Source organism: Zosterops lateralis (genome assembly GCF_965231275.1).
Source record: "Zosterops lateralis genome assembly, chromosome: 37".
NCBI classification, from domain to species: domain Eukaryota; kingdom Metazoa; phylum Chordata; class Aves; order Passeriformes; family Zosteropidae; genus Zosterops; species Zosterops lateralis.
The window spans coordinates 818,094-830,535 of record NC_139797.1 but is presented as its reverse complement, the minus strand read 5'-3'; the positions used below and the strand labels follow the sequence as shown (position 1 = coordinate 830,535).

Here is a 12,442-nt window from a genome sequence, read left to right as displayed (position 1 = left end):
GGGGTGGGGGAGAATGGGGTGATTGGGGACCAGCTGGGGGGGCTGGAATGGGATTTGGGGGGACTGGGAGGGTTTTGGGGCAGAGTGAGGGATTCTGGGGTTCAGCTGGGGGGACTGGGAGGGTTTTGGGGTTCATCTGGGGGATGCTGAGGCTCAGCTCGGGGGGCTGGAATGGGATTTGGGGGCACTGGGAGGATTTTGAGGTGGAATGGGGGATGCTGGGGGGGCTGGAATGGGATTTGGGGGAATTGGAAGGTTTTGAGGTGGAATGGGGGATACTGGGTGGGCTGGAATGGGATTTGGGGGGACTGGGAGAGTTTTGGGGTGGAATGGGGGATACTGGGGGGGCTGGAATGGGATTTGGGGGAATTGGAAGGTTTTGAGGTGGAATGGGGGATACTGGGTGGGCTGGAATGGGATTTGGGGGGACTGGGAGAGTTTTGGGGTGGAATGGGGGATACTGGGGTTCAGCTGGGGGGACTGGGCAGAGATTTGGGGAGAACTGGGATCGAGCTGGGGAGTGGGCAATGGGGTTGGAGGAAGGACTGGGAGGAGACTGGGGGATGCTGGAGTTAAACTGGGGGGGCACTGGTGACCAGTCTGGGGGACTGGGAGGGACTGGGATCCAGTTGGGGTGTGTCAGAGTGGAACTGGAGGTGCTGGGATCCAACTGGGTGAACTGGGAGGGCCCAGCATGAACCAACTGGGTAAACTGGGGCCCCCAGTGGGGATTTGAGAGCTGGAGGGGAGGGTTTTACAATATTTTGGGGAGACATTTTGGGGTTCTGAGGGGAAGGGCCAGACCTCCCCCTCACTGTCCCCTTCTCCCCCAGGTGCAGCCACCACCCAACCCCCTGTGTGTGTGTGTGTGTGTGTCCCCAGCCCCTCCCAGTGTCCCCAACCCTTCCCAGTGTCCCCAAACCTCCCCCCGGTGTCCCCAACCCCCCCCCCAGTGTCCTCTCTGTGTCACCCCCCGGCCGAGATGAGGCAGAGCCCCCCGGAGAGGAGCTTGGGCCAGGTAGGACCTGCAGGGGGGACACTGAGGGGACACTGGGGATGTCACCAGGGGGTGGGGACAACCCGCAGGGGTGGACACAGGCGGTGTCACCAGGGTGGGGACACAGAGGAGGGTGAGGACAAGGGGGAAAACACGAGGGGTGAGGACATTGACTTGTCACCCCGTCGTCATGGGGACGGTGACACAGCTTTGTCTCCTGCTGGTGTGGGGACAATGACACAGGGGGTTGTGTCCCCCTCCGGCACGGGGACAGCTTGTCCTCGCTGCTGTGGGCACGGGGACATGGGTTTGTCCCCTCCCTGCTGTGCCGGGGATGGTGGCAGAGGTTTGTCACCCACTGGCACAGGTTTGTCCCTGCTATTCTGGGGACAATGACACAGGTTTGTCACCCGCTGGCACAGGTTTGTCCCCGCTGGTTTGGCAACAGTGACAGGGGTTTGTCCCCGCTGTTTTGGGGATGGTGACAGGGTTTTGTCACCTGCTGGCACAGGGTTGTCCCCTGCTGTTCTGGGGACAGTGACAGTGCTTTGTCACCCTCCAGCAAGGCTTTGTCACCCCACTGTTGTGGGGACAGTGACAGGGTTTTGTCACCTGCTGTTTTGGGGACAGTGACAGGGATTTGTCACCCACCAGTGAGGGTTTGTCACCCCACAGTTGTGGGGACAGTGACATGGGTTTGTCCCTGCTGTTTTGGGGACAGTGACAGTGCTTTGTCACCCTCTAGCAAGAGTGTGTCACCCCACTGTTGTGGGGACAGTGACAGGGTTTTGTCACCTGCTGTTTTGGGGATGGTGACAGATTTATGTCCCCTACCTCATTCTTGGGGACAGTGACATGGGTTTGTCCCTGCAGTTTTGGGGACCGTGACACCAGTTTGTCACCCCCTGGCACATGTTTGTCCCCTGCTGGCCTGGGGACAGTGACACAGGGGTTTGTCCCCGCTGTTTCGGGGATGGTGACAGGGTTTTGTCACCTGCTGGCACAGGTTTGTCCCCAGCTGTTCTGGGGACAGTGACAGCGGTTTGTCACCCTCCAGCAAGGCTTTGTCACCCCACTGTTGTGGGGACAGTGACAGGGTTTTGTCACCTGCTGTTTTGGGGGTGGTGACAGATTTATGTCCCCTACCTCATTCTCGGGGACAGTGACAGCAGCCTGTCCCTGCAGTTTTGGGGATGGTGGCACCAGTTTGGTGGCACATGTTTGTCCCCTGCTGGCCTGGGGACAGTGACACAGGGGTTTGTCCCCGCTGTTTTGGGGACGGTGACAGGGGTTTGTCACCTGCTGGCACAGGTTTGTCCCCTGCTGTTCTGGGGACAGTGACAGCAGTTTGTCACCCTCCAGCAAGGCTTTGTCACCCCACAGCTGTGGGGACAGTGGCAGAGATTTGTCCCCGCTGTTTTGGAGATGGTGACAGGGTTTTGTGCTGGTGGGTTACTGGGGTTACTGGTGGGCACTGGTGGATACTGGTGGGCACTGGTGAGCACCAATATCTCCATGTCTCACCCTGCCCTGATGCTGGGGCATTACTGGTGGCCACTGGGGGTTACTGGTGGTTACTGGTGGTCACTGCTGGGTACAGGTGGTCACCGGTGGACACTGTTGGGTACTGGTGGGCACTGGTGGGCACTGGTGTGTACTGGTGAGCACCATCATCACCATGCCTGATCTTTTCTTGGTACTGAGAGTTTACTGGTGGTCACTGGTGTGTACTGGTGTGTACTGGTGTGTACTGGTGGTCACTGGTGGTCACTGCTGGTCACTACTGGGCACTGTTGGGTACTGGTGGTCACTGCTGGGCACAGGTGGGTACTGGTGGTCACTGCTGGTCACTGGTGGTCACTGCTGGTCACTGGTGGTTACCAGTGGTCCTGATGGTCACTCCTGGTCACTGGTGGTCACTGCTGGTCACTGGTGGTCACTGCTGGTCACTGGTGGTTACCAGTGGTCACTGGTGGTCACTGCTGGTCACTGGTGGTCACCAGTGGACACTTTTGGGTACTGGTGGTCACTGCTGGTCACTGGTGGTTACAGATGGCCACTGCTGGCCCCAGGTGGTCACTGCTGGCCCAGGTGGTCACCGCTGGCCCCAGGTGGCCACCGCCAGCCCCAGGTGACCCCGGCCCGGCTGTGTCCCCGCAGGGCGCAGCGGCGGCGGCGCGATGAGCCCCCCGGTCGCCGTCCCCGCCGGCAGGATGCTGCTCGCCCTGGCCCTGGCCTGCGCCAGCCCCTTCCTGGAGCCGCCGGCCGCCGCGCCGCGCCGCACGCTCAACGTGGCCGTCATCCTGAGCGGGGCCTCCTACGGCCCCGCCGGGCCCCGCCTGGCGCCCGGAACCTTCCGGAACTTCTCCCTGGACGTCAACCCGGTGGGCGTGGTGCTGAACGACACCAACCCGCGCAGCCTGATCGTGCGGCTGTGCGACGTGCTGTCCTCGCTGCGCATCCACGGCGTCGTCTTCGAGGACGACACGCGCTCCGAGGCCGTGGCGCAGATCCTCGACTTCATCTCGGCCCAGACCTCCGTGCCCATCATCGGCGTCAACGGCGGCTCCGCCATCGTCCTCACGCCCAAGGTGACGCCCCCGCCCCCCCCGCGGGTTGTCCCCCCAAGGAGGTCACCGGGGGGTTTAGGGAGGTGGAAATGTGCCCAGGTGGAGCTGGAAACAACCGGCTGTTCTCAATCTGACTGTGTCCAACCCCCAGTCCTGTCTAGGGTCACCTGGGTGTTCCCAGCTGTGTCTAGAGCCACCTGAATGTCCCCAGCCCTTTCCAGAGCCACCTGAATGTCCCCAGCCTAACCCCAACCTTGTCTAGTGTCACCCAACTGTCCCCAGCCTAGCCCCAATCATGTCTAGAGCAACCTGAACATCCCTAACCCAACCCCAGCTGTGTCTAGAGCCACCTGAATGTCCCCAACCATGTCTAGTGTCACCCAACTGTCCCCAGCCTAACCCCAACCATGTCTAGAGCCACCTGAATGTCCCCAGCCTAACCCCAACTGTGTCCAGTGTCACTCAGCTGTCCCCAACCCAACCCCAGCCATGTCTAGAGCCACTTGAATGTCCCCAGCCTAACCCCAACCGTGTCCAGCGTCACCCAGACGTCCCCAACGTGACTGTCCCCAACCTGTGTGTCCCCATCCCCCTTGTCCCCACCCCCCCCGTGTCCCCCCCTCCCCACCCACCACAGGAGAAAGGCTCCACCTTCCTGCAGCTGGGCTCCTCCACGGAGCAGCAGCTCCAGGTGATCTTCGAGGTGCTGGAGGAGTACGACTGGACGGCCTTCGCCGTGGTCACCACGCTGCTGCCGGGCTACGAGGACTTCGTGGACTACGTGGAGGTGCTGACGGACAGCAGCTTCATCGGCTGGGAGCACCGCGGGGTGGTCACCCTGAACCTGACCGACGACCCCGAGGGCGCGCGGACGCGGCGGCAGCTGCGCGAGGTGTCGGCGCAGATCCGGCTGCTGTACTGCTCGCGCGACGAGGCCGAGGCCGTCTTCCGCGCCGCCCGCGACGCCGGCCTCACCGGGCCCGGCTACATCTGGTTCGTGGTGGGCACCAACCTGGGGGGCAGCGAGCAGCTGCCCGAGCACGTCCCCGCCGGGCTGTTCGCCGTGCTGTCGGCCGGCTGGCGCGACGACCTGCAGCACCGCGTGCGCAACGGCGTGGCCATCGTGGCCAAGGGCGCCGAGGCGCTGCTGCGCGACTACGGCTTCATCCCCGAGTTCAACAACGACTGCCGGGCGCCCAACGTCACCCAGATCAACGACAACCTGCACAGGTGGGGCTGGGGGGGGTGGTGGGGATGTGAGGGGGTTGGGGTTTGGGGGTGGTTGGAGTTGAGGGTGTTCAAGTCATTGTAGATGTGGTTGGGGTTGGGTTAGGGACATTCAGGTGGTTCTAGATGTGGTTGGAGTTGGGCTGGGGACGTTCAGGTGGTTGTAGATGTGGTTGGAGTTGGGCTGGGGACGTTCAGGTGGTTCTAGATGTGGTTGGAGTTGAGTTGGGGACGTTCAGGTGGTTCTAGATGTGGTTGGAGTTGGGCTGGGGACGTTCAGGTGGTTCTAGATGTGGTTGGAGTTGAGTTGGGGACAGCTGGGTGACACCAGAGGTGGTTTGGGTTTGGTTGGGTTAGGGACACTAGATGTGGTTGGCGTTTGGGGGTGGTTGGAGTTGAGTTGGGGACAGCTAGGTGACATTAGAGGTGGTTGGGGTTTGGGGACATTCAGGTGGTTCTAGATGTGGTTGGAGTTGAGTTGGGGACGTTCAGGTGGTTCTAGATGTGGTTGGAGTTGAGTTGGGGACAGCTGGGTGACACTAGAAGTGTTTAGGGTTTGGTTGGGTTGGGAACAGTTGGATGATATTAGACATGGTTGGAGTTGGGTTGGGGACAGCTGGGTGACACTAGAGGTGGTTGGGGTTTGGTTGGGGACATTCAGGTGGCTCTAGACATGGTGAGAGTTGGGTTGGGGACAGCTGGGTGACACTAGACGTGGCTGGTATTGGGGTTTGGGTGGGTTGGGGACAGCTGGGTGACATGAGACAGGGTTGGGTATGTTCTGATGACACTAGACATGGTTAGAGTTGTGTTGGGGACAGCTGGGTGACACTAGATGTGGCTGGCATTGGGGTTTGGATGGGTTGGGGACACCTAGGTGACACTAGACGTGGCTGGCATTGGGGTTTGGGTGGGTTGGGGACAGCTGGGTGACCCTAGACGTGGCTGGCATTGGGGTTTGGGTGGATTGGGGACACTCAAGTGGCTCTGGACACAGCTGGGGACACCTGGGTGACCCTGTCCCCACTGGTGGCCGGGTTGGACAGGTACTTCATGAACATCACGTGGGGACAGAAGGATTTCTCCTTCAACGAGGACGGGTACCTGGTGAACCCCTCGCTGGTCGTCATCTCCCTCAACAAGGAGCGCACCTGGGAGGTGGTGAGTGTCACCCTCGGGGACAGGGGTGTCACCCTCGGGGACAGGGATGTCACCCATGGGGACAGGGATGTCACCCACGGGGACAGGGACATCCCCAGGCCACCTGTCTGCTCAGTGCTGGAATTCCAGGCACGGTGACAGTGCCACCACAGTGTCCCCACAGGGCTTGGTGCCATCTGCTCATCCCCATCCCGCCCCCTCATGCCACTGTCACTGTCACACTGTGTTGTCACAACAACGTGGCACCCCGGGGGTGTTGGTGACACCTGGGCAGAGAGCCCAGATGACAAGGTGACACCTTGGCTGGTTTCCCACCAAGGCTGTCATTGTCCCCAGCAGCAATGTCCCACCGTGGTGACACCGTGTCCTGATCCCCAAGGTGATGGCGTCATTGTCCCCAGTGGTGACACCCTGGCACGGTGACGCTTCATCCACCCATTGCCCCCTGAGGAGACCCTGTCATTGTCCCTAGCAGTGACACTTGGCTGTGGTGGCATCCCATCATGGTGACACTTGGCCTGTCACCCTGTGGGTGTCCCCACATGTCCCCACACATGTCCCCTACCTGTCCCCAGGTGGGCAGTGGGAGCAGCAGGTGCTCAGGCCCAAGTACCTGGTGTGGTGACATGATGAGTGGTGACATCCCATCATGGTGACATTTCATCATGGTGACACCTTGTCCTGTCACCCTCTGGGTGTGCCCACATGTCACCACACGTGTCCCTTACCTGTCCCCAGGTGGGCAGCTGGGAGCAGCAGGTGCTCAGGCTCAAGTACTCCATGATGACATGATGAGTGGTGACATCCCATCATGGTGACATCCCATCATGGTGACATTTCATCATGGTGACACCTTGTCCTGTCACCTTGTGAGTGTCCCCACATGTCACCACACGTGTCCCCTACCTGTCCCCAGGTGGGCAGCTGGGAGCAGCAGGTGTTGAGGCTCAAATACCTGATGTGGTCACAAGATGGGTGGTGACATCCCATCATGGTGACACCTTGGCTTGTCACCCTCTGGGTGTCCCCACATGTCCCCACACATGTCCCTTTGTGTCCCCACCTGTCCCCAGGTGGGCAGCTGGGAGCAGCAGGTGCTCAGTTTCAAGTACTCAATGTGGTGACATGATGGGTGGTGACATCCCATCATGGTGACACCTTGGCCTGTCACCCTGTGAGTGTCCCCACATGTCCCCACACGTCTCCCATCGTGTCCCCTACCTGTCTCCAGGTGGGCAGCTGGGAGCAGCAGGTGCTGAGGCTCAAGTACCCGGTGTGGTCGCGCTACGGGCGGTTCCTGCAGCCCGTGGAGGACGGGCGGCACCTGACGGTGGCCACGCTGGAGGAGCGTCCCTTCGTCATCGTGGAGAACATCGACCCCGCCACCGGCACCTGCATCCGCGACTCCGTGCCCTGCCGGCGCCAGCTGAACCGCACCGCCAGGTGAGGGACACCTGGGACACCTGGGGGGACACCTGGGAGGGGTGGGGACATCGACACTGGCATCTGCATTTGTGACTCCGTGCCCTGCCGGCGCCAGCTGAACCGCACCGCCAGGTGAGGGACACCTGGGGACACCTGGGGGGCACCTAGGACAGGTGGGGACACCTGGGACACCTGGGGGGACACCTGGGGGACACCTGGGGACACCTGGGAGGGCTGGGAACACCTGGGGGGACACCTGGGAGGGTTGGGGACATTGACACTGGCACCTGCATCCGCGACTCCGTGCCCTGCCGGCGCCAGCTGAACCGCACCGCCAGGTGAGGGACACCTGGGGACACCTGGGGACACCTGGGAGGGGTGGGGACACCTGGGGGACACCTGGGAGGGGTGGGGACACCTGGGAGGGGTGGGGACACCTGGGAGGGGTAGGGACACCTAAGACAGCTGGGGACACCTGGGACAGGTAGGGGACAAAGACACCTGGGGCGTGTGGGGACACCTGTGATGGATGGGGAACAATGTGACAGGTTGAGGGAACAATATCCAGGTGGGGGGACACCTGTGACAGGTGGGGGTGGCACTGCCCAGGTAGAGGGACACCTGTGTTCTGGAGATGTCACTGTCATCCCGGAGGTGACACTTTGGCCCTGAGGGTGTCCCAAGACCCTGGGGGTGTCCCCAGCAGACTGGGGGTGTCCCCACCACTTTTGGGGTCCCCTGCAGCCCCCCTCCCTTCGAGAAGAAGTGCTGCAAGGGTTTCTGCATCGACATCCTGAAGCGCCTGGCGCGGGCCCTGGGCTTCACCTACGACCTTTACCTGGTCACCAACGGCAAACACGGCAAGAAGATCGACGGCGTCTGGAACGGCATGGTGGGCGAGGTGGGGCCCCAAAACAGTTTCTGCACCCCAAAAGCAGCCCTCTGCACCCCAAAAATACCCCTCTGTGCCCCAAAACAGCTCCCTGCACCCTGAAAACAGCTTCCTGTACCCCAAAAATACCCCTCTGTGCCCCAAAACAGCTCCCTGCACCCCGAAAACAGCTTCCTGTACCCCAAAAATACCCCTCTGTGCCCCAACACAGCTCCCTGCACCCCGAAAACAGCCCTCTGCACCCCAAAAATACCCCTCTGTGCCCCAAAACAGCTCCCTGCACCCCGAAAATGCCCCTCTGTGCCCCAGAAACAGCCCTCTGTACCCCAAAACCAGCCCTCTGGGCCTGAGAAACAGCTCCCTGCACCCCAGAAACACCTCCCTGTACCCCGAAAACAGCTCCCCATACCCAAAAACACTTCCCTGTTCCCCAAAAACACCCCTCTGTACCCCAAAAACAGCTCCCTGTACCCCAAAACCAGCCCTCTGCACCCCAAAAATAGCCCCCTGCACCCCGGAAATACCCGTCATCACCCCACAAACACCTCTCTGTTCCCCAAAACACCCCAAAACCCACTGTGGTGAGGCCAGGGCAGTGGGGGCTCAATGGATCAGGGAGAGCCCCCATTGGGGGGCCAGGGAGGGCGTGGGGGTACCCCAAAGATTCACCCTGGCCACGCCCCCTCTGACCACACCCATTTGACCACACCCATCTGACCACACCCCTCTGACCACACCCCTCTGACCACACCCATTTGATTACACCTCTCTGGCCACACCCACCTGACCACGCCCCTCTGACCCCGCCCTGGCCAGGTGTTTTACCGGCGGGCGGACATGGCCATCGGCTCGCTGACCATCAACGAGGAGCGCTCCGAGATCATCGACTTCTCCGTGCCCTTCGTGGAGACCGGCATCAGCGTGATGGTGTCCCGCAGCAACGGCACCGTGTCCCCCTCCGCCTTCCTGGGTACCCCAAAACCCCCAAATGGGTACCCCAAATCCTGACTGGGATCCCTCTAACCCTGACTGAGACCCCCTAAATCCTGACTGGGATCCCCAAAATCCTGACTGGAATCCCCCAGTTCTTAGTGGGATCGCTGTTATGGTGTCACAGAGCAATGGCACTGTGTCCCCCTCCGCCTTCCTGGGTACCCCAAAACCTCAAAAACCTTGCTGGGATCCCCCAAAACCCAACTGGGACCCCCCCACATCTCTGTGTCACCCATGTCCCCTCCTGTCCCCTCAGAGCCGTACAGCCCGTGTGGGTGATGATGTTCATGATGTCCCCTCAATGTCCCCTCAATGTCCCCTGTGTCACTCTCCTGTCCCCAGAGCCCTACAGCCCGGCCGTGTGGGTGATGATGTTTGTGATGTCCCCTCATGTCCCCTCCTGTCCCCTCCTGTCCCCTCAATGTCCCCTGTGTCCCCAGAGCCCTACAGCCCGGCCGTGTGGGTGATGATGTTTGTGATGTCCCCTCAATGTCCCCTCAATGTCCCCTGTGTCCCCAGAGCCCTACAGCCCGGCCGTGTGGGTGATGATGTTCGTCATGTGTCTCACCGTGGTGGCCGTCACCGTCTTCATCTTCGAGTACTTCAGCCCCGTGGGCTACAACCGGAGCCTGGCCAGCGGCCAGCGTGAGTCACCCCTGTCACCCTGTCCCCGTGTCACCCCTGGTGTCCCCTGTGACCCCCTGGTGTCCCCTGTGATCCCCCGCAGTGTCCCCCAGGCCTGGGGAGCTCCACGTTCACCGGTGACAAATCCATCGGCTGCTCTGGCCATTGATGGGACCCCTTTGTGTCACCTTGTGACCCTCCCAGTGTCCCCTGTCCCTGGGTGACCTCAGGTGACCCGAGGTGACCCTGTGTGACCCCAGATGACCCTGTCCCTGTGTCCCCTGTCCCTGGGTGACCCTAGATGACCTTGTCCCTGTGTCCCCCCCACCATGGGCAAATCCATCTGGCTGCTGTGACTGTTGGTGGCACTTTGTCCCTGTGTGACCCTGTGGTGTCCCCTGTCCTTGGGTGACCCCAGGTGACCCCAGGTGACCCTGTCCCCATGTCCCCTGTCCCCAAATCATCAGCAAAGCCATCCAGGTGCTGTGGCTATTGGTGGCACCTTGTCCCTGTATGACCCGGTGGTGTCAGTGACACCAAGTGACCCCAGGTGACCTCAGGTGACCCTGTGTGACCCTGTCCCCGTGTCCCCTGTCCCCCCAGGCGCAGGGGGCTCCGCCTTCACCATCGGCAAGTCCATCTGGCTGCTGTGGCCACTGTCCCTGTGTCACCCCTTGGTGTCCCCTGTCCTTGGGTGACCCCAGGTGACCCCGTGTGACCCTGTGTGACCCTGTCCCCGTGTCCCCTGTCCCCCCCAGGCGCGGGGGGCTCCGCCTTCACCATCGGCAAGTCCATCTGGCTGCTGTGGCCACTGTCTCTGTGTCACCCCTTGGTGTCCCCTTGCATTGGGTGACCTCAGGTGACACCAGGTGACCCTGTCCCCGTGTCCCCTGTCCCCCCCAGGCGTGGGGGGCTCCACGTTCACCATCGGCAAGTCCATCTGGCTGCTGTGGCCACTGTCCCTGTGTGACCCCATGGTGTCCCCTTGCATTGGGTGACCGCAGGTGACCCCAGGTGACCCTGTCCCCATGTCCCCTGTCCCCAAATCATCAGCAAAGCCATCCAGGTGCTGTGGCTATTGGTGGCACCTTGTCCCTGTATGACCCGGTGGTGTCAGTGACACCAAGTGACCCCAGGTGACCTCAGGTGACCCTGTGTGACCCTGTCCCCGTGTCCCCTGTCCCCCCAGGCGTGGGGGGCTCCACCTTCACCATTGGCAAGTCCATCTGGCTGCTGTGGCCACTGTCCCTGTGTCACCCCTTGGTGTCCCCTGTCCTTGGGTGACCCCAGGTGACCCCGTGTGACCCTGTGTGACCCTGTCCCCGTGTCCCCTGTCCCCCCCAGGCGCGGGGGGCTCCACCTTCACCATCGGCAAGTCCATCTGGCTGCTGTGGGCCCTGGTGTTCAACAACTCTGTGCCGGTGGAGAACCCCAAGGGCACCACCAGCAAGATCATGGTGCTGGTCTGGGCCTTCTTCGCCGTCATCTTCCTGGCCAGCTACACCGCCAACCTGGCGGCCTTCATGATCCAGGAGGAGTACGTGGACACTGTCTCCGGCCTCAGCGACCGCAAGGTGACACCGGGGGACATCTGGGGACAGCAGGGGACACTGGGGACACCGCAGGGACACTGGACACTGAGGGAGGGACAGTGGGGGGAGATTGGGGGGACACTGACAGGACACCACAGGGATACCGTGTCTGGCCTCAGCGACCGCAAGGTGACACCGGGGGACAGCAGGGGACACTGGGGAGACCAGGGGGACATTGGGGGACACCAGGGGGACGCTGGGGTGACACCACGTGGACACCGTCTCCGGCCTCAGCGACCGCAAGGTGACACTGGAGGGACAGTGGGGGACACTGGGGGACATCATGGGGACACTGGGGAGACCAGGAGGACAGTGAGGGGGAGACTGGGGGGACACTGGGGTGACACCATGTGGACACTGTGTCCAGCCTCAGCGACCGCAAGGTGACACCGGGGGGACACTGGGGGACACCATGGGGACACTGGGTAGACGGGGAGGACACTGGGGGGACACTGAGGGGATACCATGTCAGGCCTCAGCGACCTCAAGGTGACACTGGGAGACATTGAGGAACATCAGGGGGACACTGGGGGGACACTCTGGCCTCGGTGACTGCAAGGTGACACCGGGGGACATCGGGGGACCCCACGGGGACACCGCAGGGACACTGAGGGGACAGACAGTGGGGGGATATTGGGGGGACACTGAGGGGACACCACAGGGACACCGGACACCAGCAGAGGGGACACTGAGGGGACACCACGTGGACATCGTCTCCGGCCTCAGCGACCGCAAGGTGACACTGGGGGGACATTGGGGGACAGCACGGGGACACTGGACACTGAGAGGTGGGCACTGGGGGGACACTGACGGGACACCACAGGGACACTGGACACCAGGAGGGACACTGGGGGGACACCACGTGGACTCCGTGTCCGGCCTCAGTGACCACAAGGTGACACCAGGGGACATTGGGGGATACTGGGGGGACATCGGGGGACACCACGGGGACACTGGGGAG

General features: G+C 61.9%; 1 protein-coding gene across 1 annotated transcript in view; it reads left to right on the top strand.

Annotated features, from left to right (window-relative positions):
* Positions 1–3,177: 3,177 nt before the first annotated feature.
* The window catches only part of LOC310921878 (glutamate receptor ionotropic, NMDA 2D-like), a gene marked incomplete at both ends in the record, with an annotated part of 10,249 nt that continues 984 nt past the window's right edge, over positions 3,178–12,442 (top strand). Inside the window, 8 exons of the mRNA XM_083882139.1 lie at positions 3,178–3,588; positions 4,205–4,797; positions 5,841–5,955; positions 7,187–7,398; positions 8,125–8,281; positions 9,089–9,242; positions 9,785–9,910; positions 11,234–11,463. Of these exons, the coding sequence (XP_083738265.1) occupies positions 3,178–3,588; positions 4,205–4,797; positions 5,841–5,955; positions 7,187–7,398; positions 8,125–8,281; positions 9,089–9,242; positions 9,785–9,910; positions 11,234–11,463 (1,998 nt within the window). The remainder of the gene's footprint in view (positions 3,589–4,204; positions 4,798–5,840; positions 5,956–7,186; positions 7,399–8,124; positions 8,282–9,088; positions 9,243–9,784; positions 9,911–11,233; positions 11,464–12,442) is intronic.